General features: G+C 35.9%; 1 protein-coding gene across 2 annotated transcripts in view; it reads left to right on the top strand.

The window, feature by feature from the left end:
• Positions 1 to 24,827, top strand: part of C1H8orf89 (chromosome 1 C8orf89 homolog) — a 77,960-nt gene that overhangs the window by 41,975 nt on the left and 11,158 nt on the right. The window contains exons 5-8 of one of the 2 annotated variants that reach the window (XM_043975556.1): positions 3,971 to 4,094; positions 6,784 to 6,822; positions 19,281 to 19,373; positions 21,675 to 21,730. In XM_043975556.1, the coding sequence (XP_043831491.1) occupies positions 3,971 to 4,094; positions 6,784 to 6,822; positions 19,281 to 19,373; positions 21,675 to 21,730 (312 nt within the window). Of the gene's footprint in view, positions 1 to 3,943; positions 4,095 to 6,783; positions 6,823 to 19,280; positions 19,374 to 21,674; positions 21,731 to 24,827 lie in introns of both variants that reach the window. The other variant, XM_043975555.1, reaches the window with a different exon arrangement.

Below are 24,827 nucleotides of genomic sequence, written 5' to 3'. Positions count from 1 at the left end.
AGGTCCCCTGAAGTCTTATCTGTACCAATCAAGGAATAAGACAGTTATCGTGTACCACCCAATCTACATAGCAATTTAAGTGAAAGCTTTTGGGGGCTGCCAAACCTATAATTTTCTTGGTTCTAAGGAGCTTTTGATGACAAAATTCCATGCATCATGAAGATCAGCACCTACTTTGAAACCTAGATTTAGAAAATTACTTGGAACATGTCAAAGGCAGAACCTGAACCCTCTTCTTCCTGGCTCAAAGGCCAATTGTGCAATGCTTTCAATGATTCAAAACTCTTCCTTGCCAGAGAAACACATTTTTAAAAAATACTAGTATTCTCCCATTTATCCTGTATGGCTATACATTCTGCATCATGACAATTTCAGAATCAGTTTCATGTCATCCAGATGCAATGGAAAGGCATGGTAGAAGTATAAGTACATTAACACATATTACTAATAATAACTTTTCCATGGAAAATGGCAAAAAATCATGATTAAGTATATGTATGATCAGAAAGGAAGCAGATTGGTTTTAGGTAAGGAGAGTGTTATATTAAGACATGTAGAGGGAGACTCTCAACATATCAGACTACATTATCTGTGAAGGATTCATGGAAAGACAAGAACAAGAATTGAACAGGATGAGAATGCATGAATTGGTTGCAAGCTGTGCCAGTGAAGGAACTACCCACATCAAGGAAAATCACAGATGAATTGAAGTATTGAAACAATTATGTATAGTTTTGCAAATTTGGGACAATGGTTAGATCCTCCATAATTTTAGTCAAAATATGTATATAACCTATTCACATCATTGATCCTATCTACTTATCCAACTAACAACCAGACAAATTCACCAAATAGTATAAAAACTCACCTTCATGTACTCCTAGGCCTGGCTTCTATAACATTTAATCCTTGGAAAAAGTTCTCATTTAATGCCCATTTTTGGTTACAAATGGAGAAGCACCAATTATGTACAGTGGACCATGCTAGATTTTGGGAGTATTGGGATGACAAAGATATAAATATAAATAAAACACAATTCCCGCCTTCATTCTGAAGTTTATAGTAAAGTAGAACTGATTAGGCATGGACTTGGATAATTGCACTACAAAATATATGAAAGCCATTGTGACATCATGAGTACAAAGTTGGCCTTAAAGTCTAAAAGAAGTGGGATCAAGTCCCGCCTCTTACACATGCAGGCTATGTGATGCTGAGGAATACAGTTAACTTCTCAGCACTAGGCTACTCTCTAGGACAAGAAGTTGCAGAGCAGTTGCTGGTCTTCATTAGTAGAAGGCTTTTCTCATTGGGAAAATGTCTGTGAAATCACAAATCTGGAACAATAATAGCAACGAACCCCACTGTATAAGAGAAATGCAAAATGCTAAAAGCTCTGAGGATGGAAAGAGCACTTTCAACTGTTGCATCATTATGAAACAGGATAATTATGCTGCACAAAAGTGATGTTTAGCCATAGAATATATGTGCTCAAATGAAGGATATCAGAATGAAGGGATAGGCATAGAGAGAACTGGACAAAGATACAGAGGCAGGAGAGCATAGTATATTTTCAATGGACCATTAAATTTCATTTCATCATAGAAAATATGAAGTGGAAGTAATGTGAGATAAGGCTGGAAAAAAGACCAAAGCCAGTTTATAGAGGGTCTTGGATGCTAGATGAAGCCTAGACTTTAAGAAGTCATAGAGGGGGCAGCTAGGTGGTGCAGTGGATAAAGCACCAGCTATAGATTGAGGAGGACCTGAGTTCAAATCCAGATTCAGACACTTGGCACTTACTAGCTGTGTGACCCTGGGCAAGTCACTTAACCCTCATTGCCCCGCCCCCCCTCCCCCAAAAAAAGAAATCATAGAAGGTTTTTGAACAGTTTAGTGACCTGATCAGATGAGTGTAAGGCAGAGAGTAAGGAGAGCCTAGAGGCCAGAAGTCCTCAAAATATGCAATTAGAATAATCCATGTTGGGGGCAGCTGGGTGGTACAGCGGATAAAGCACCAGCCCTGGATTCAGGAGGACCTGAGTTCAAATCCAGCTTCAGACACTTGACACTTGATCTGTGTGACCCTGGGCAAGTCACTTAACCCCTGTAAAAACAACCAAACCAAAACAAAGAATAATCCATGCAAGCCTGAACTAGCAGGGTGGCCAAGGGAATGGCAAGGATTGTATATGCATCTGTGGAGAGAGAGAAGTCATAGATGACTGTGTTACTGCTAGAAGTGGGATTATAGAAAATCCATTTCAACAAAAAAAAACTTATGTTGGATATTCCTCCAATTTGCATCTAAATGCAATTTAATATTTAGCTGAGCAGGAAAAAGACTGGATATGGATTCTCAAATCCAAGCCCTGATGATTGCTAATTCTCTGACCTTAGTCACTTAATCTCCCTAAGCCTCATTTTCTTCATCTGTTAAATGAAGAGACTCAACTAGAGCAAGAGTTCTTAATTTTGTGTGTGTGTCATGGACCTCTTTGTCAGTCTGATGAAACCAGTGGACCCCTTCTCAGAATAAAGTTTGGGGGCAGCTAGGTGGCGCAGTGGATAAAGCACCATCCCTGGATTCAGGAGTACCCGAGTTCAAATCTAGCCTCAGACACTTGACACTTACTAGCTGTGTGACCCTGGGCAAGTCACTTAACCCCCATTGCCCTGCAAAATAAATAAATAAAATTTTTAAAAAAGAATAAAGTTTGTACATGCTTAAAATCAAATACATATGATTACAAAGGAATTATATTGAAATACAGTTAGCAAAAAAATTTTTAAGTTCACAGATCTCAGTTTGGATTAGAGGGGCTCTAAGGTCCCTTCTAGTTCTAAATCTATGATCACCACCATCAACAAATACTTATTGAATATAAAATACATAAAAAGTACCATATTAGGGTTAGGGATACAGTGACATAATCCCTGTCCTCAAGGAATTTATACTTTAGTTAGAGAGATAAGACAGAATACATGAGAAGATAAATAAAAGTGATAAAGACAATGTATACTCTAGAGGTGGCTCAACTGTAATTCAGAGGAAGAATATTCCTTTTTTTTTGCTTTTTTTTTTTTTTTTTTTTTTTTTGCGGGGGCAGTGAGGGTTAAGTGACTTGCCCAATGTCACACAGCTAGTGTCAAGTGTCTGAGGCCAAATTTGCACTCAGGTTCTCCTGAATCCAGCATTGGTGCTTTATTTACTCCGCCACTTAGCTGCCCCCCAAGAATATTTATTCCATTGAAAATCAACACATTGGACCAAAAGAATTAAGACAGCTTTCAAAGGTCCCCTTTGAACATAGTATTTATTAAACAGCTTTGTGAGACTATAATTATCATGTCTCTATTTATATAGTTTTTTTTCAGATTTTGAGCATCCACAGAATATCTGCTGTATTATGTAAGTTTCAGGGATGGTTTTAATTTTTCCCACTTCAGTTTTGGAATTGTTTACTCCTCTTCACTTATTGTCTGTGCCCTTAATGAAAATTGGATGAAGAATGAATAATGTCAAAACTCTGCAGACATAGGAGCAGATTCTCTGTCAGAGAACAGAAAGATAGAGACTCCCTTGGAGGCTAGTTGGTGTTTCCTAACGTCCTTTTGGAGAATCAAAGTTAGCACTCTCTCTCTCTCTCTCTCTCTCTCTCTCTCTCTCTCTATATATATATATATATATATATATATATTTGTCTGATACAGGAATGGGTTTGGAACCCTAAAATGATCAAATCAAAATTACTTCAATGAAATTATGATATGTAGAAATAAAAATCTTCCAAATAAATATGCTATATGAATTAAAGATATTCTTTACTTTTAAATGAGTGATTTAAAATATTTTTGTGTGTTTAATATATATTATTTTTAATATAAGTATTATGCTTATGATAGAGTAATAACATGTTATTTCTTTGAAAATATTTTAAATTAGAATATTCCTCAATATTTGGTTTGAAAGATTTCAAAGAAGTAGATACAATTCCATCTCTACCAGAAGTGCAAAGATACAGAACAAATACAGAGGCTCCACTAGATGTGCTTAAAAGACATCCATATACTGCTCTGAAGACACCTAGAATCAGGTAAATTTTATAGACATTTAAATTCATTTTAGTATAATATTTCTTTATGTAATACTAGTGATATAGAGGCTTCTTTGTAGAAGTGATTTTGATTATTTTTGTCCATTATAAGGATTTTAATAAAGAATTTAATTTTTTTTGCTTCAGTTGACCATTTATACATGTTGAGTGTTTTTCTTCCTTTGCCAAATTTGGATAGATAGAATGGAGTTATATAGTTTTCTTTAGAAACCTATGGCTTTTATTATTAGGCAGAAGAAATTTTATATACATAGAGACTTGGTTATGATAGCCTATGTCATATTGCTTGCTCTCTTGAAGAGGGAGAGGAAAAGGGAGGGAGAGAGAAAAATTTGGAACTCAAAATCTTACAAAAATGAATGTTAGGTGGCACAGTGGATTGAGCACCGGCCCTGGAGTCAGGAGTACCTGAGTTCAAATCCGGCCTCAGACACTTAACACTTAACTAGCCATGTGACCCTGGGTAAGTCACTTAACCCTAATTGCCTCACTAAAAAAAAAAAAAAAGAATGTTGAAACTATCTTTACATGTAATTGGGTAAAATAAAATACTATTAAGTGAAACTTGTTCATGAGAGAGTTAGAGGTTTTTAGCATAACAACTCCACAAAATCCAAATAATAAGAAAAATACTTAAATTTGAATATTAGTAAATTATTGTACTTGCAGTGACTTGGGTGAAGTTCTTTTTTTAATCTTAAAACTAATATTTTATTTTCCAGTTAACATGTAAAGATAGTTTTCAACATTTGTTTTTATAAGATTTTGAGTTCCAAATTTTTCTCAATCCCTACCTTTTCTCCCTCCTCACCAAGACAGAAAACAATCTGATATAGGTTATATATGTACAATCACATTAAACATATTTCTGCATTAGTCATGTTGTGAAAGAAGAATCAGAACAAAAGGGAAAACCTCAAAAAAAGAAGAAAAAAGTAGAAACAGCATGGTTCTATCTGTATTCAGATTCCACAGTTACTTTTTTTTATTTTTTATTTTTTTATTTTTTTATTTTTTAAGTGAGGCAATTGGGGTTAAGTGACTTGCCCAGGGTCACACAGCTAGTAAGTGTTAAGTGTCTGAGGCCGGATTTGAACTCAGGTACTCCTGACTCCAGGGCCGGTGCTCTATCCACTGCGCCACCTAGCCGCCCCCCACAGTTACTTTTTTTCTAGATGTGGAGAGCATTTTCCTTCAGGAGTCCTTTGGAATTGTCTTGGATAATTGTATTGCTGAGAAGAGCTAAGTCTATCACAGTTGATCATCACACTATGTTGCTATTACTGTGCACAATGTTCTCCTGGTTCTGCTCACTTCACTCAGTATCAGTCTTTCCAGATTTTTCTGAAATCTGCCTGAGAGCAGGAGTTCTTAACCTTTTTTTGAGTCATGGACCCTTTTGGCATTCTGGAATACCTATGGATCCCCTCCTCAGAATTTTCTTTAATATTAAAATTTTAATTATAGGTTAATTAAAATAAAGCTATTTTTTATATCCAAATTCACCAAGTCCTTGAAATATATCTATGGGTACATTGTGGATACATAGACACCAGATTGCAATAGAGGTAGAAAATTATTTTTCTTCATGACCCATTTATTAGAAGTGATCAATGCCCAAAGGGCGATAAAGCTGTCCATACCCTTTGACCCAGCAATACCACTTTTGGGTCTTTTTCCCAAAGAGATCATGGAAGGGGGAAAGAGACCCACATGTACAAAAATATTTATAGCTGCTCTTTATGTGGTGGCAAGGAATTGGAAGTTGAAGGGATGCCCATCAATTGGGGAATGCCTGGACAAGTTGTGGTATATGAATACAATGGAATACTATTGTGCTGTAAGAAACGATGAGCAGGAGGAGTTCAGAGAAACCTGGAGGGTCTTGTGTGGGCTGATGATGAGTGAGATGAGCAGAACCAGAAGAACATTATACACAGTATCATCAACATTGAGTGTTGATCTACTGTGATGGACTATATTCTTTTCACCAATGCAATGGTACAGAAGAGTTCCAGGGAACTCATGATAGAAGAGGATCTCCAAATCCAAGAAAAAAAGAACTGTGGAGTATAGATGCTGAATGAACCATACTATTTCTTTTGTTTTTGGTGCTGTTGTTTTTTCTATTTTGAGGTTTTTCATCATTGCTCTGATTTTTCTCTTATAACATGACTAATGCAGAAATAGGATTAATGTTATTATATGTGTGTGTGTGTGTGTGTATATATATATATATATGTGTGTGTGTGTGTATATATATATATGTATGTATATATAAAACCTATATCAGATTACCTGCTGTCTAGGGGAGGGGGGAGGGAGAAAAATCTGAAATTGAAAGCCTGTATAAACAAAAGTTGAGAACTATCTTTACATGTAATGGGAAAAAAATAAAACACTTTATTAATTAAAAAAAAAGAAGTGATCAAGGATAGTTTCTGCTATTTCTCTTTTAACTTTCCAGTATACCAAGTATAGAACCCTGCACATAGTAGACAAACATTAAAACTTTCTTGGCTAAAGTGGGATGAAAAGGAAAGTTCCTTAAAAAAAAAGTGAACCTCATTAAAAATATGGTGGTGTTTGTGTTCTATCATTGTGTGTGTGCGTAGCTTTAATTACTCTAGATTTTGTACATGTTTTCATCATTTGATTAATTCTACAGATTGCCAACAGAGAAGAACTCTAAGAATGAAATTCCAAGGTATGTCATGGTAACCTTCAGAATTTTTATGCCAAATAGCAAATGTGGAAAGGAGTCATGAAAGACTCCAGCTTTGAAGAAATGTCAGTTCAAATAGCAAAGGATTACCCTTCATCTATGAGAAGAGCTTGGAATAGGATATTTCTTTTTTTTATTTAAATTTTTTGCAATTATATTTTAAGTTCCAAGCTGTCTCTCTCTCTCTCCCTTTCCACTCTGCACTAGAGAAGGCCACCTTTTGATGCAGATTTAGAAACATTTGTAAAACCATACTATGCATACTCAAATTTATCAGTTATTTCTCTTGAGGTGGATGGCATCTTCCTTCATGGGTCCTTTGTAGTTGACTCGAGTATTTATGGTATTCAGAATAACTTAGTCATTCACAGCAACAAATAATGTTGCTGTTATTGTATACAATATTGTCTTGGTTCTGCTCACCTCATTTTTCACTTTTCATGAAACTCCATGTTTTTATAAAAACAACCAGCTCATCATTTTTTTATAACACAATAGTATTCCATTATGATCATATATCACAACTTGTTTAGCCATTCCTCAGTTGACGGGCATCTCCTCAATTTCTAGTTCTTTGCTACCACAAAAAGAGCTGCTATAAATATTTTAGAACATATAGGTTCATCTCCTTTTCCCCTGATTGCCTTGGGATACAGATCTAATAGTGCTATTGCTGGGTCAAAAGGTATACACAGTTTTATAGCACTTGGGGCATAATTCCAGATTGTTCTCCAAAATGGTTGGATCAGTTCACAGTTCTACCAATAGTGTATTTTTTTTTTTTTAGCAACAAACATTTATTTTATTTTTTCCAGTTACATGTAAGGGTAGTTTTCAACATTCATTTTCATAAGATTGAGAGTTCCAAATTTTTCTCCCTCCCTCCCTTTCCTCCTCTCTCCACAAGATTGCAACCAGGTTATATATGTACAATCCACAAGTGCTCTTTTTATCAGTTCTTTCTATGGGGATGGATAGTAAGCTTTGTCATTAGTCCCTTGGGATTGCCTTAGATCATTGCATTGCTGAGAGTAAAGTCATTTACAATTTCTCATTGAACAATACTGCTGTCACTATGCACAATGTCCTCCCAGCTCTGATCACTTCACCATACATCAGTTCATGAGTCTTTCCAGGTTTTTCTGGGATCATCCCGTTTGTCATTTCCTATATAGCACAAGATCATTCCACCACAATCATATACCACAGCTTCTTCCATCATTCCTCAATTGATGGACATTCCCTTGATTCTCAATTCTTAGCCAGCACAAAGAGTTGCTATAAATATTTTTTGTACAATTTTTCGCCCTTTTCTCTTTTTCATTATTACTGTTGTTAACTGTTTCCCTTCCATCCTATTCCCTTCCCCATGATATTTATTCTATTATCCATTTTCTTTCATCCTATCCCTCTTCAAAAGGGATTTGCTTCTGTCTGTCCCCTCCCCCAATCTGCTCTTCCTTCTTTTGCCCCTCTCTATTTATCCTCTTCCCCATCTATTTTCCTTCAGGGTTAGAGAGATTACTCCACCCAATTGAATGTGTATGTTATTCCCTCCTTGAGCCAATTCTGATGAGATTGAGGTCTTTGAGCCAAATCTGATGAGTGTTACCCTCATTTACTGCCCAGATTAAATAGATTACTCCACCTAGTTAGGTGTGTATGTTAATCCCTCCTTGAGACAACTCTGATCAGTTTAAGGTCTTTGAGCCTTTTCTGATGAGTGTAAAATTCATTTACTGCCCTGTTCCTCCCCTATATCTTCCCCCACTCCATAAATAAGCCTTTTCCTGTTTCTTTCATGTAGGTTTTCACATCTGCCCTTCTCCCTCCCCCAGTGCATTCCCCTCACCCCTCATTTTAACCTTAAAGATGTCATCAAGGGGCAGCTAGGTGACAAAGTGGACAAAGCATCCACCCTGGACCCAGGGGGATCCCAGCCAAAACCCGGCCTCAGAGACAAGACAGTCACTCACTGCACAACCCCAGGTATGTCCCCAACTCCAATTTTTTATGGTTCTCTAGGTTCTTGTATTTGAAAGTCAAATTTGCCATTCAGTTCAGGTCTTTTCATCACGAATACCTGAAAGTCCTCTTTTTCATTGAAAAGTCCCATATTTTCCTCTGAAAAATTATGATGAGTTTTGCTGGGTGGGTGATTCTTGGTTGTAATCCCAATTCCTTTGCCCTCTGGAATATCATATTCCATGCCCTCTGATCCTTTAATGTAGAAGCTGCTAGATCTTGTGCTGTCCTGACTGGGGCTCCACAGTACTTGAATTCTTTCTTTCTTTTTTTTTTTTGGTGAGGCAGTTGGGGTTAAGTGACTTCCTCAGGGCCACACAGCTAGTAAATGTTAAGTGTCTACGGTCGGATTTGAACTCAGGTCCTCCTGACTCCAGGGTCAGTGCTCTATCCACTGCACCACCTAGCTGCCCCTTTAAATTCTTTCTTTTTGGCAGCTTGTAATATTTTCTCCTTAACCTGAGAGCTCTGGAATTTGGCTATAATATTCCTAGGAGTTTTCTTTTTGGGATCTCTTTCTGGAGGTGATTGGTAGATTCTTTTCATTTCTATTTTACCTTCTGCTTCTAGAATTTCAGGGCAATTTTCCCTGAAAATATCTTAGAAGATGATGTCTAAGCTCTTTCCTCGATCATGGTTTTCGGGTAGACCAATAATTTTCAGATTATCTCTCCTGGACCTTTTTTCCAGGTCAGCAGTTTTTCCCAGAAGATATTTCACATTGCCCTCTATTTTTTTATTCATTTGGACTTGTTTTATTGTGTCTTGGTTTCTCATAAAGTCACTGGCTTCCATTTGTTCAATCCTAATTCTTAGGCAATTATTTTCATCAGAGAGCTTTCGCACCTCCTTTTCCATTTGGCCAATTTGACTTTTCAAGTTATTGACTTCTTTCTCATGTCTTTCCTGCATCACCCTCATTTCTCTTTCCATTTTTTCCTCTACCTCTCTTACTTTACCTTCAAAGTTCTTTTTGAGCATCTCTATGTCCTGAGACCAATTAATATTTTTCTTGGAAGATTTAGATATAGGGGCTCTGACATTGACATCTTCCTCTGAGGGTGCACGTCAATCTTCCTTGTCACTGAAGAAGCTTTCTGTGGTCCTCACCTTTCTCTGTCTACTCATCTTGTCTTTCTTTTACTTGACTTTGAGCTCCTTAAAGTGGGGCACTGTTTCCAGGCTGCAGTATCCCAAGCTTTAGAAGTCCCAGGTGGTATGATTTAAGGAGGATCAAATTCTTCACTCACCTGGCCTGTTCCCTGGTGCGTAGATGACCCCAAGCCAACTTACTAATCAACCAGCTTTGTGTGTTGTGGTTGTCAGCTCTCATGAGCCTGTGCCCCTCTCCCACCTGGGCCTCTGCTACTCAAGCCTACTTCCTGGTTCCCAGCAGGGGTGAAAAACCCAAGTTCTGCCTCAGTACCAGCATAGACCCCTGTAGTCTCCCCCCTGCCCAGGGCTCAGCCCACTCACCAGACTGTGAGCTTAGTTCCAGATGACACTGGTGCTGTAGCTGATTCAGAGGCTCCGGGGGATCTCCTTCCCATGCTCAGCCTGCCTGGGACTGGATCTGTGTCAATGCGACTGTAGGGTTGGGCTTGACTCCTGTCTCAGCACAGCAGCTCCCTCTTTCCTGACCTTCTAAGCTGTTCTTGGTTAGAAGATGATTTCAGCACATTCTTCTGTGGGTTTCGGTGCTCCAGGTATTGTCTTATGACATTATTTTGATGTTTTTTGAAGCAATCGTGTCATGAGTTCACAAGCTCACTGCCTTTCCTCTGCCATCTTGGCTCTGCCCCGGAAGTCCCAATAGTGTATTAATGTCCCAATTTTCTACACTCCCTCCAACATTTGTCATTTTCCCCTTCTGTCATTTTAGTCAATCTGATAGGTGGGAGATGATGTCTTAAAGTTATTTTAATTTGTATTTCTCTAATCAATGGTGATTGAGAGCATTTTTTCATATGACTGTATACAGTTTTGATTTCTTCATCAAAAAACTGCCTGTTGGGTATAGTGGATAAAGCACCGGCCCTGGATTCAGGAGTACCTGAGTTCAAATCCGGCCTCAGACACTTGACACTTACTAGCTGTGTGACCCTGGCGGAGTCACTTAACCCTCATTGCCTCACTAAAAAAAAAACCAAAACCAAAACCAAAAAAACTGCCTGTTCATATCTTTTGACCATTTGTCAATTAGGGATTGACTCATTCTTATAAATTTGATGAAGTTCTCTATATATCTGAGAAAGTGTGTATAAATTTTTTTCCCTAATATTCTGCTTTCCTTCTAATCTTGGCTATATTGATTTTATTTGTATAAAATCCTTTTAATTTAATGTAGTCAAAATTAACCATTTCACATCTCACAATGCTATCTCTCATTTATTCATAAATTCTTCTTCTATCCATAAGTCTAATAGGGAATATGTTCTTCTGGTTTTCTTATAATATCCCCTTTATATCTAAGTCATGTATCCATTTTGACCTTATCTTGGTAAATGGAGTAAGATATTGATCTGCACGCAATTTCTGCCAGACTGCTTTCCAGTTTTCCCAACAACTTTTACCAAATAGTGTATTCTTATACAAAAACTTAAATCTTTATGTTTGTCAAACACAAGATTACTATAATCATTTACTACTATGTATTGTATATCTACTCTGTTCTGCTGATCCACTTTTCATTTTCTTAGCCAGTACCACATAATTTTGATTATTACTGCCTTATAATATATTTTGGGATCTGGTACTTCCAGAATAGTATATTTCAAAAAAGGAAAAGAAAAAGGAATGCATTTCTAAAGATAGAAATACAGGAAGACATTATTGGAAGGGTATGGGCAGTAAAATAAAAATACTACCTAAGAACTTATTGATGTAATCCTATTTCCATCAGACAAATAATATCAGAACATATTTGGAGGAACAAAATTTCTAGAATCTCACAGGAAAAAATTAAAAAAAAAACCTGAAGGGCGCATCACATTTCTAGACCTCAAACCATATTATAAAATAATAATAACTAGCACTGTTTTTTTAAAAAGTACATCATCAGAACAAACTAGATAGGCAAGAATCATAAGCAATTGTATTTTAGTAAGGTTGATTAAACCAAACAACCACTTGGGGGGAGGATTTCCTATTTTACTAGAACTTCTGAGAAAATTACAAAGCAATCTGACAGAAAATATAGCATGTATAAAAAAGTTCTACATGGAAATGACCTAAATATAAAAGATCATATTATGACAAAAATTAAAGGCGTATGGAAGTAAGTACCTTTCACAACTATGGTTATAAGGAGAATTCTTAATCAAAAAAGAGATCATAAGAGAGGAAATGGATTATTTCAATTATATGAAATGAATAAAATCAAAGTAGCCAGTATAAGTAGAGAGAGACCGTCAATTGTGGAAAAAAATCTTTTCTTGAAATATCAATGATAAAAGTCTGATATAAAAAAAACCATAAGAAATTAGCACAAATATATAGGGCCAAGAATTATTCCCCAGGAGATAAGTAGTCAACAGATATGAACAAATGGAGTTTAAAAGAGTGGTCATAGACTTATTGACAGTCATATTGAAGCCTGTCCTAAATTACTAATAAGAAAAGAAATAAAAATTAATGCTGAGGTATTCCTCACACCCAGCAAATTGGTAAAGATAAAGTATTCATTGTTGTAGGGGCTCTGGGAATATAGGCTCATTTATACACTATTGGTAAATCTGTGAATTTGTATGATCTTTCTTAAAAATGATTTGAAATTATACCAGGAATGCAGGGCTGGTTCAATATTAGGAAAACTAACAGCATAATTGCTCATATGAATAACAATAACAACAAAAATCATGTGATTATATCTATAGATGCAAAAAAGGCCTTTGATAAACAACAGCAATTCCTATTAAAAATATTAGAAAGCATATGAATCAATGGAGTCTTTCTTAAAATAATAAGAAATATCTTTCTAAAACCAAGAGCAAGCATTATCTGTAATGGGAATAAACTACAGGCCATCCCAATAAGCTAAGGAGTGAAGCAAAGAAGTTTATCATCACCACTATTATTCAGTGTTATATTAGAAATGCAAGCTATAGTAATAAGACAAAGAAATTGAAGGAGTAAAAATAAGCAACAAGGAAACAAAAGTATCACTCTTTGCAGATGATATGATGTTATATGTACACAACCCTAAGAGAATCAACTAAAAAACTAGTTGAAACAATTAACAATGCCAGCAGTTACAGGTTATAAAATTAACTCACATAAATCATCATTTCTTTATACTATCAATAAAGTCCAGCAACAAGAGATAAAAAGAGAAATTCCATTTAAAATAATTGTAGACAATATAAAATACTTAGGAGTCTACTTGCCAATACATATCCAGGGATTATATGAACACAATTATAAAAGATTTTTCACATAAATAAAGACAGCTCTAAACAACTGGAGAAACTTAATTGCTTATGTGTAGGCCAACCCAATATAATAAAAACGACGGTTCTACCTAAGTTAATTTACTTATTCGGTGTCATAACAATCAAAATACCAAAGAATTATAGAGCTAGAAAAAATAGTAACAGAATTCATCTGGAAGAAGAAAAGGTGAAGAATATCAAGGGAGTCAATGAAAAAAAATCTTAAGGAACGAGGCCTAGCAGTTTTAGATTTTAAACTATATTACAAAGAAGTAATCATCAAAACAATCTGGTACTGGCTAAGAAATAGAGTGGTGGATTGGTGGAATAGAATAAGTAAACAACACACCAGTAGTAAATGACCAGAGTAATCTAGTGTTTGATATAACCAAAAATCCAAGCTTTTGAGTTAAGAACTCATCATTTGACAAAAATTGCTAAGAAAACTGGAAGGAATGCCCATCAGTAGGGGAATGATGGAACAAGTTGGTATATATGATTGTGATACAATGCTATTGTGATATAAGAAATAATGATCAAGATGCTCTCAGAAAAACCTGGAAAGACTCACATGAACTGATGCACAGTGAAATGAGCAGAATCCATAGAACATTGATTGTATACAGTAACAGCAATACTGTATGATGATGAATTGTGAATGACTTAGTCATTTCCAGCAAGACAATAATCCAAGACAATTCTGAAGGACTTATGATGGAAAATGCTATCCATCTTATCAGAGAAAGAACTGATGGAGTCTGAATGCATATCAAAGCATACTTTTTTATTTTTCTTGGGTTTTTTTTGTTTATGTTTTCTTTCACAACATGACTAATATGGCAATATGTTTTACATGACTATATATGTATAACCTATATCATATTGCTTGCTTTCTCAATGGGGTGGGGGAGGGAAGAGATGGAGAGAATTTGGAACTCAAAAATTAAAAAATAACCCAAATGTTAAAAAAATTGTTTTATATATAATTGGGGGAAAATAAAATATTAATTTTTTAAAAAGAATGAAAACTGGAAAGTAGTATTTCAAAAACTTGGCATGCACCAACATCTTACAACTTATATCAAGATAAAATCAAAATAGATCAGTGATATCATAAGTAAATTAAGAGGGGACAGCTAGGTGGTACAGTGCATAAAGCACTGACCCTGGATTCAGGACTCCCTGAGTTGAAATCTGGCCTCAGACACTTGACACTTACTAGCTGTGTGACCCTGGGCAAGTCACCCTCATTGCCCTGCAAAAAAAAAAAAAAAAGTAAATTAAGAGAGCATGGAAAAATGCACCTGTCAGATCTAGTCATAAGGGAAGAGTTTATGACGAAACAAGAGAAAGAGGAGATTACAGGAAGTAAAATAATTTTGATTACATGCAATTAAAAAGCTTTTGCACAAGCAAAATGAATGCAGCCAAAATTAGAAGGAAAACAGGAAATGGGGGAAATGTACAAAAAGGTTCTCTGGTAAAGGCCTCATTTCTCAAATATATAGGGAACTAAACCAAATTTACAAAAAATAGAAAAATGCTGATTAAAACAACTCTGAGATACCACCTGATACCTATTAGATTGGCTAATATGATAAAAAAGGAAAATGACAAATGCTGGCAGGGGTGTGGAAAAATTGGGACACAATGCATTGTTCGAGTTGTGGATTAGTCCAACCATTCTTCTTCTTCTTCTTCTTCTTCTTCTTCTTCTTCTTCTTCTTCTTCTTCTTCTTCTTCTTCTTCTTCTTCTTCTTCTTCTTCTCCTCCTCCTCCTCCTCCTCCTCCTCCTCCTCCTCCTCCTCCTCCTCCTCCTCCTCCTCCTCCTCCTCCTCCTCCTCCTCCTCCTCCTCCTCCTCCTCCTTCTTCTTCTTTTTCTTTTTTTTTTTTTTGGTGGTACAGTAAGTATTAAGTGACTTGCCCAGGGTCACACAGCTAGTGTCAAGTGTCTGAGATTGGATCTGAACTCAGGTCCTCCTGAATCCAGGGCTGGTTCTTTATCCACTGTACCACCTAGCCCCACCCCCCCAACCATTCTTTACAATAATTTGAAACTATGCCCAAAGGACTATAAAAGTATGTTTACACTTTGACCCAGCAATACCACTACTAGGTTTGTACCCCAAAGAGATCAAAGAAAAAGGAAAAGGACCTATTTGTACAAAAGTATTTATAGTAACTCTTTTTGTGGTGGCAAAGAATTAGAAATTGAGGGGAAGCCCTTCAATTGAGCAATAGCTGAACAAGTTGTGCTATATGATTGTGATGGAATACTACTGTGATATAAGAAATGACAAGCAGAATGGTTTTGGGAAAACCTATATGAACTGATACAAAGTGAAGTGAGCATAACCAGGAGAACATTGCACATAGTAACAGCAATGATGATCAGCTGTAATTAACTCAGTAGTACGATGATCCATGACAATTACAAAGGACCCATGATGAAAAATGCTATGCAACTCCAGAGAACGGATGAACTCTGAATGCTGATTGAAGCATACTTTTTAAAACTTTCTTCATTTTTATTATTTTTTTTTGTTTGCGTTTTCTTTTGCAGCATGGCTGATAGGGAAATATGTTTGGCATGACCTCACATGTATAATCACAATCAAAGTGTTTGCCTTCTTAAGGAAGAGGAAAGGGCAGGAGGGAATTTGAAACTCAAAAGTTTTTAAATGATTGTTAAATCTTTTTTACATGTAATTTGGAAATATTAACAAAGTAATAAAAATAATTTATTTTCAAAAATTGATTTGGAACTATACAAGAAAAAGCATTAAACCGTCCATACAATTTGACCCAGGGATTCTATTGCTAGAAGTCAAAGACAAAAAGGAAGATCTTTTATAGGCTGAAATATATAACAATTATTTTATTACAGCAAACAATTGGAAACTCAGTGGATACACATCATTTGGGGAATGGCTGAACTAATTTTAGCATCTGAATGGATTTGGTATTATTGAACTATAAAAAATAATTCATATGAAGATTTAAAAGAAACACTGGTAGACTAGAATGAACTGATGCAGTGAAAGAAGTAGAACCAAGGAAACAGTACACAAAATGTCTACAGTAATATAAGCAAAAATCACAATGAAATGAAGGTGAATTTTATGTAATTGAAATGACCAAACTTAGCCCCAGAGAAGAGACGAAGAAATACACTTCCCTCCTTTTTTTTTCAAGAGGTGAAGATTGTAGGTGCAGTATACGGTATATGCTTTCAGATGTGGTCCCTATATTAGTTGGTTTTACCCAATTGCTTATCTTGGTTAAAAGGAAGCCTCATATTGGTGGTAGGGAGGAGTACTATCCAGAAATGGCTGCTGTTAAAACAAGTTATCAATAAAACCTGAAATAGTCAAGCAAAATATATGTGTGTGCATGTCAGCCCCTCCCCCTAAAAGATATGGAGAGGGAGTTAAGAACTTATAAACTTGGGTGAATGATAGAAGAGTGGCTCCCTTAATAGAAACATGGAAGTTTAGAGTAGATTTGATGCTATACATGAACTCCAAGGAGAAAGATGGTTCTTTTACCAAAAAAGACAACTAAGAAGATATTGGCCTTTTCTTTTTCTTCCTCATCTTTATGTAAACTTTTCATGAGAATAGTCTATGAATTTATTTAGGGTATCCTTGATGAAAATATGAAAAGGTTAAGAGACAATTTTCGTGAACTAAATCATTATGATCACACAGCTAAGAGAAATGGAATTTATAAAGGGTCACTATCTACTATTTATTGACTATTTTTTAAAAAGCATTTGATTGGTAGAACAAGATGCAGCCTTAAGGATTTTCCTAAAATAAAGTGTCTCTCAGGTATGTGTTTAAACCATACAAGACTGACAGATACCACCAAGGGTGTCCTGGAGCCAACTCTGATGGGCTTATATTTTCAGTGTGAGTATTTATACCTAAGAAATCAGAGCTTGATTTATTATTTTGTGGATTGTCTAGATTTAAGGAAGTGTTAATAAGGCTGATTAAATTTAAAACTGTGTGCACATACATTCCCCTCACTCCCCCTCCCCCCCGCACCACCCCAAGAACCTGATGGTTAGACATTTACCAGCACACCCCTGTAATGCTCTGTAAACATTGTTTGAACACAGCAGGAGAGCAGTAGAAGGCTCAGAGAATGAAGTCATAACTAGGCTGGAGTCCTGGTGACTGTAAGCTAATAATAATAATAATTATAGCAGGCATTTATATAGTGCTTTAAGTTTTGCAAAGTGTTTCACATCCATTATCTAATTTGAGCCTCACAACACCCTGGACATAACCATTGACATAGTTTTTACTTAATAATCTGTTGAGTATCAACATGAAAGCATGAAAGAGAGAGACATATGCTTATTTGCCTATGACGGTTGCCATATTTATTGACAATGTCCTGAACAACAGCCATATCAGAGGATTCTATGGTGATGTTTTCAAATTGCTCTTATTCACAGGTGATAATACTAATTGGTTCAAATGATGGGATGCTACACATTCCTCCCCAAATCCATAGTGATTTTAAAATTTATTTTAAATTATGAACTTAATAACCATAAAGAAAACAATTCATCCAAGTAAACTTACAAAAATAAAGGAATAAAATAATAAACCAAAACTCTAAGTATTTTAACAAAATAAAATAAAACCAAATCAATTAACAAATAAGCAAAAATTACTTTTCTTCTAGATCCTTTTTCAGGTATGTATGAATTTTCTCTCCCTCTAGTTTTGTTTTCTTGTTGATAATATAGTTGTGTTCATCATTCTAGAATGGCAGAGACTTTCATTTTTGTCTGTCTCCCTAGTACCTACCATAGTGCCTTGAATATTGTAGATAGGTACTAAAAATGCCATTTCGTTGATATAAAATAGATAAAATTCTACCTTAGTAAAATGAATATTGTGAGTAATTTAGTGTTACTCAAAATAGACCATTTAAAATTAAATACAGAATATCTACTATCTTACTAGTCATTTCATGTGCATGTAAATTCAAAACTAGTTGATAAAACTTTTACATTACATTAATGTTGATACTGACAAATAGCGGTTATTAAAAAATATTACCTATGATGTAAAATATTATTACTTTAAATGACTAAATGTTCAACTATCCTTGAAATTTTTCCTGTGGATTTACCTGTATATTACCTGTATATACATCCAAATTATACCAACAGTTGCCCTGCAAGGAATAGTAATTGATATGAATCTTTGAGATCAGTTGTGGGAGTTGGGGAGGAGAGTGGGCAAAAGGCTCTATCTTAAATAATAATTACATTTTCAGTTATATATTATATTAATACACTTTATGAAAACTTAGAAAACAATGAGAAGGCGCCACAGAGCAATCAAAAGTTGGGAAAGATGTAGATGTAGATAAAAGATTGGTAGGATAGATCATGGTAACAATAATGAGAGAGGATGAGGGTACAAAGAAGTAAAGGGCCATTTTAATCAAGAAATCACAGCTGTTCCTTAAGGAAGGTGACTTAAAATTAAGCTATTCCTCAGTCCCTGACATTGAACTTTTCTTATTAGATTTCAACCTTTTTTAACCTCAAGAAAGAATCTAAGGTTGAGGTAGAATTGGGAGGCAGAGCACAACCTTACTTGCTGGGCTTCCTGCCGACTCTAGCAGTTACAATAATTATTTGGGGGCTATATTATTATTCTTTTTGGCCATATTATTCTAAAGGAAATGGTGTACTTATTAATTATAAAGAGGTCATCCCCATTTGTCCATTTATTAAATGTTCACTGAGTAGACATTTAGAAAGCACCTTATCCATTTAGTGTACTTATGCCATTTTCACTTTCTTTATTTTGGATCTTTTCTAGTCTGTGAAGTTATTTCCTAGAGTTCCAAGTTGACTTCCATTCTCTTATTTAATGTTGTGAAATATGAAGTACAACTATATTTTAGGCACGTTCTCAACATCTTTAAAAATGTTTTTAAATTTTATTTTAGTTTGACTGAAGATATACCCACTTGCCTGCCATCATTTTCTTTACCTCAGAACCCTGGGCAGCAATCTGTAAAAGAAGAGAATTTCAAAAACAGGAAAGTATATGTATTTTATATTCATTTTGACCCTTAGCCCCACAATAGGAATACTTTCTTTTTTGAAAGTCTGAGAGAATATCTTTTGCATAAATTCTCTTTAGTGATAATGGGATCGTTATAATAATTCTCAGGTAATGTTATTTTTAACATTGTTATGGTAATCTTAAAGAAAAGCAATATTTTAAATCAGACTGTCAACCTCTGATATCACATTGGTAATTATAGTTTAAATTTGTAGTTCTTGAGAAAACATCTGACATGAATTAAATCTGTTATAAAGTACAAAGATAGGAGTTGTTTTTTCTTATGTCCATTTAAAATTAGTTGTAATTATAGTGGAGTTCATTCATTTAAAAATACAGTATTTTGGGGGCAGCTAGGTGGTGCAATGAATTAAGTACTGGCCCTGGATTCAGGAGGACCTGAGTTGAAATCCGGCCTCAGACACTTGAAACTTACTAGCTGTGTGACCCTGGGCAAGTCACTTAACCCTCATTGCCCTGCAAAATAAACAGACAAATAAATGAATGAATGAATGAATGAATAAAAATACAGCATTTTTATTCAATTATTTTTTTGTCATGTCTGACTCTTTTTGAACCCATTTGGGGTTTTCTTGGCAAAGATTCTGGAGTGGTTTGCATTTCCTCCTCCAGCTTGTTTTACAGATAAGGAAATGGAGGCAAACAGTATATAAGTGTCTAAGGTCAGATTTGAACTCAGAAGATGTCTTCCTGACTCCAGGCCTGGCACTCTATCTACTGCTCCACCTATTTACCCAAAAGAAATATAGCATAGAGGGGGCAGCTAGGTGGTGCAATGGATAAAGCACTGGCACTGGATTCAGGAGGATCTGAGTTTGGATCTGGCCTCAGACACCTGACATTCACTAGCTGTGTAACCCTGGGCAAGTCACTTGACCCTCATTGTCCCACAAAAAAAAAATATAGCATAGAAATAAAATAAGAGATGCAGTTTCTAGAAAAACTAGTCTGATTTTCTTTACTACCTGTGTGAATGTGAAGATTTCACATAAACTCTTTGGGCTTTAGCTTCCTCATCTGTAAAATGGAAGGTTTATACCAGGTAGTTTGTAAGTCTCCTTTCTAGTTCTAAATCTTGTAGTGTACAATGATTTTATGTTATGAATTAACACAAGGGTATTCAAAATGCCTTACATTCATTATCTTATTCCATCCTCACAAAGTAATGCAGACTTAGGGGCAGCTAGGTGGCGCAGTGGATGGAGCATCAGCACTGGATTCAGGAGGACCTGAGTTCAGATCTGGCCTCAGACACTTGACACTCACTAGCTGTGTGACCCTGGGCAAGTCACTTAGCCCTCATTGCCCCACAAAAAAACCCAAAGCCAAAACCAAACAAAGTAATGCAGACTGTATTATTCTTAGTTTACAGATGAAGAAACTGAGGTTCAAAAAGATTGAGTAACTCCTATAGTAAAAAATAGTTAAAATTTCAGAGTCAGGATTTGTACTTGGATCTCTCCAATCTGAAGCCCAGAAGTATTTCTGCTAAACTAGAGCAGCTGCATTTTTCTATTCAGTACCCTCACTGAGGTGTGGTTGATCCCTTATTTAAGGAATATTGCAGTGGCAAAAAAAAGAAAAAAAGAAAAAAAAAAGAATGGCCAAGACTCAGACTAGTTGAATTTATTATTAATTAAATTCTACCCAATTAAATGATAGATGATGAGGATAATTCCACTTAGAGGCCTGATATCTTTGTCTTTAGGATTCATCTTATGGCCAGTGATGATCATTATTCAATTTAATTCAACAAGCATTTTTAAGAGCCTGCAGCATATGGAGAATATAAAACAAAAATGAAAAAAAAAAACAGTCTCTACCCTCAGGGAACTTATATTTTCATAGAAGGAGCTTTCAGTCTACTGATAAGTATTTGGGTTTTTGTTTTGTTTTGTTTTGTGGTGAGGCACTTGGGGTTAAGTGACTTGCCCAGGGCCACACAGCTAGTAAGTTATCAAGTGTCTGAGGTCAAATTTGAACTCAGGTCCTCCTGACTCCAGGGCTGGTGCTCTATCCACTGCGCCACCTAGCTGCCCCTACTGATAAGTATTTGATGGCAGAGGCGAGTTGCAGTTTTTCCTCATTTGTATCATTTTTTAAAACCAGAATTTAGGGCTATCATTTCAGTGCATCATTGAAAAACATTTAAACTAATTTCATTTTAAGCAGACCGTTCAGTTCTAAAGGATTTAATTCAATAGTGTACAACATTGTTTTTATATAAAAGTGATTGTTATGTATCATTATTTAGGTCAATGAAGAGTAACCAAACAGGCAGCATGTTATCACTTCAGGAGAAAACAAAACGTGAGTAGAATGATTTTTTTCTACTTCTTCCACATCTCCCATTATGGTTTCCAATATAGTTTTAATTCTTTTATTGTGTAATAGAAAGAACACTGTAACTGTCACTTGTCAGGAGGTCTGATTTGAGACCTAGCTATACCACTTCCTAGTCACCTAAACTTTCTGAACTTCATTTCTCTTGTCTCTACAATAAAGGGATTGGACTAGATGACCTCAGGAAAGTTAGATGGAGCAATGTAGATGTCGAAGAAGTATACAAAATATAAACACTTTTGTAGGTCAGTAAGCTTCAACAAATAAAAACGGGAAAGCTAATTTGAAAATTACTGTGAATTTCCAGTCAAAATCTGTCCTCTTTCCCAGTAAGCCAACATTATAACCATAATATCTGGATTATATGTTTTAGCAAGCCCAATCACAAATGGCTAAAATATTTTAAAAAGTTGTATGGTCCAAGTATTAATATCATAAGACTATAAAGAGACTAATTGTATTAATGAACAGACCAGAACAGTGTTGATCCAAATATTGACCCTACCCCTAAAATAAAATCATTTTAGAAAGTAAAAAAAATATATATATATACTTAAAAATAATTATATAGAACTATAGTATAAAACATATTTACTATATGATTTTTTTGAAAAACATTTTTCCAACTAAAGATGCTTTATTTTTATCATCACCTACTTTACCATCACTTTTACTGTTGTTCTGATCTTCCCATTATAGCTGTACCATTATTAGATACTGAGATTATGATTATATGCTGACCTCAGGTAGCTAGATTTGGTAGGGAGGAGGGCAGTGTGGCCTTTATTGGTTTCTCTGTTGTTGGTATATCTATGTGAGTGCTGACCCTTTCAAAGTAGTTCCTCTGAGAGCCTATAAATTATTCTAATGATACTACCATTATTCAGCACATTTTTGGAGTGCCTTTTTGAATTGCCTTCAGAGACACTCATTGCTTTGTACTCACAACTTAACTTTTGACCAAAATGTGGTTTTATTCAGTTTGAATATTACTCACCTGATTTGGGTCAGAGTGACTTTTGACTCTTTTCAGAAATCAAACCTACCCTCACAGGATGGAGATTTACCGTCACTAAAAGTAGTCAGTGAATGGCCACTCAAGCATTGTGAAGGCAGTTCCAAAAGAGGTAGAATATTCAATGTGAATAGTCATTTAGATGTTACATCACTTCATAGTCACACTTTGTGAGTTTCATATTAGTTTCCACCTAGTGTTTTTTATAATTTCTAGAGAAACTAAAGTATCTTCCAACAATTTTCTATTACTTTCTGGAGCTTTTCTCTGAAAGTTTTAATATTTCTACCATAGTTATCTCAGAGCTACAACAATCAGCTCAGGGTGGGTCAGAAAGATCATTCCTGTGGAAACATTTGAAGACTTTTGGTAAAATGTTTCAAAGATGATCAAATGCAAAGATAAAAACATTGAGACTGGTCATACAGTAAAAGTGAGGAGCAAACAATAGAGAGCCTATTTGCACCACTGATTTCCTGGTGATATCAAGAAAAAATATGAAAGCCCCCTAGCATATTGGGTAGACTCTCTCAGAGAGTTTTTGGGAGGGTGTGGACAAAGAAGGGCAGACATGAATTGGTTTGTTCTGCACCCTTGAAGGAATCATGCACATTGATGAGATCTCATTTGTATTTCAGTCTAAGATGGAAAAAATGATCCTGTTAAATATAGAGAGGTTGAGGTATGTCTCTAATTCTGGCTACTAGGGAGCCTGATACTGGTACATCCCTTGAGCCTGGAAATTCTGAGCCATAGGGACTAAGCTGAGTGGGCATCTGCATTAAGTCTGGCACCAATATGGTGAGCTTTTGTGAGTAGGCAGTCACCAGGCTTCTTAAGGTGAGGCAAATAGCCCTGGTCAAAAGCAGAGCAGATAAAAGCTGTCATGTTGATTAGCAGTGGGATTCAGAACACTGATGACGACCCTTTATTCCTGAATACTTTGACCTCCTACCTGTCTGATCACTTCCTAGTCTTATTTGCTAGTTCATCAACCATATTACATCCCCTAATTGTAAGCATTCCCCAAAGCTCTGCCCTCTTCTACTCTTTCTTTACCCTCTGTGACCTTAGCAGCTCCCATAAATTTAATTATCATCTTTAAGTAGCTGACTCCCAAATCAGTATACCTAATCCTAATCTTTCTCTGGAACTCAAGGCATGCATCTCCTACTGACTGTTGGACATTTCAAGATGGATATCCTGTAGACATCTCAAAGTATCCAAAACAAAACTCATTCTCTCCCCTACAGCACACACACACACACACACACACACACACAACATTTCCAGTTGACACATTTGTCATTTCTCCACAATATCTCATACACTCTTCCCATTTTTGTTTCATGATCATCACCTTAGTTTAGGCCATCATCCTCTCTCTCCTGGAGTATTACAATAGCTTTTTAATTAGTCTCTCTATCTCAAATCTTTCCTCATTCTACCTGTCTGATATATAGCATATATAAGCATCAAAGTGATTTTCCTAAAGTGAAGGTCTGGCCTCAGTCCCCTACTCAAGAAACTCAGTGGTCCCTTCACCTCTAGGATTAGATGGGATCAATTGATCAACCACCCAGCGGTTATTTAGTGCCTAGTACTACTATGTGCCATCTATTGTGTTAAGCACAGGGGATTCAAGACAAAATGTCCTTAAATATATACCCAGCTTTTGAAGCCCATCCCAGCCTAAGCACTGCAGTCTACCTGTCTAGCATTATTATATGTTCCTCCCCTTCCAACACTGTCTGGTCGAGCCCAGTGGCCTTCTTGATAATTATCATCTGCTATACTTGTTTCTCTTCTTCAGACTGGCTATCCCCCATGCCTAGAATGTACTCCTTCCTCACCTTTGGGGCAGTATATCCACTGTGCTGGATGGAGTACTGGGCCTGGAGTCGAGATCTGAGTCCAGATTTGGTTATAGTAGATACTTACTAGCTTTGTGACCCTGAGTAAGTCATTTAGCCTTTGCCTCAGTTTCTCCAAATGTAAAATGGGGGTTATAATAGTACCTACTTTCCAGGGTTGATGTGAAGATTAAAT

Source organism: Dromiciops gliroides, chromosome 1 (genome assembly GCF_019393635.1).
Source record: "Dromiciops gliroides isolate mDroGli1 chromosome 1, mDroGli1.pri, whole genome shotgun sequence".
Classification (NCBI taxonomy): Eukaryota; Metazoa; Chordata; class Mammalia; order Microbiotheria; family Microbiotheriidae; genus Dromiciops; species Dromiciops gliroides.
This window is presented reverse-complemented; position numbering and strand designations above follow the sequence as displayed.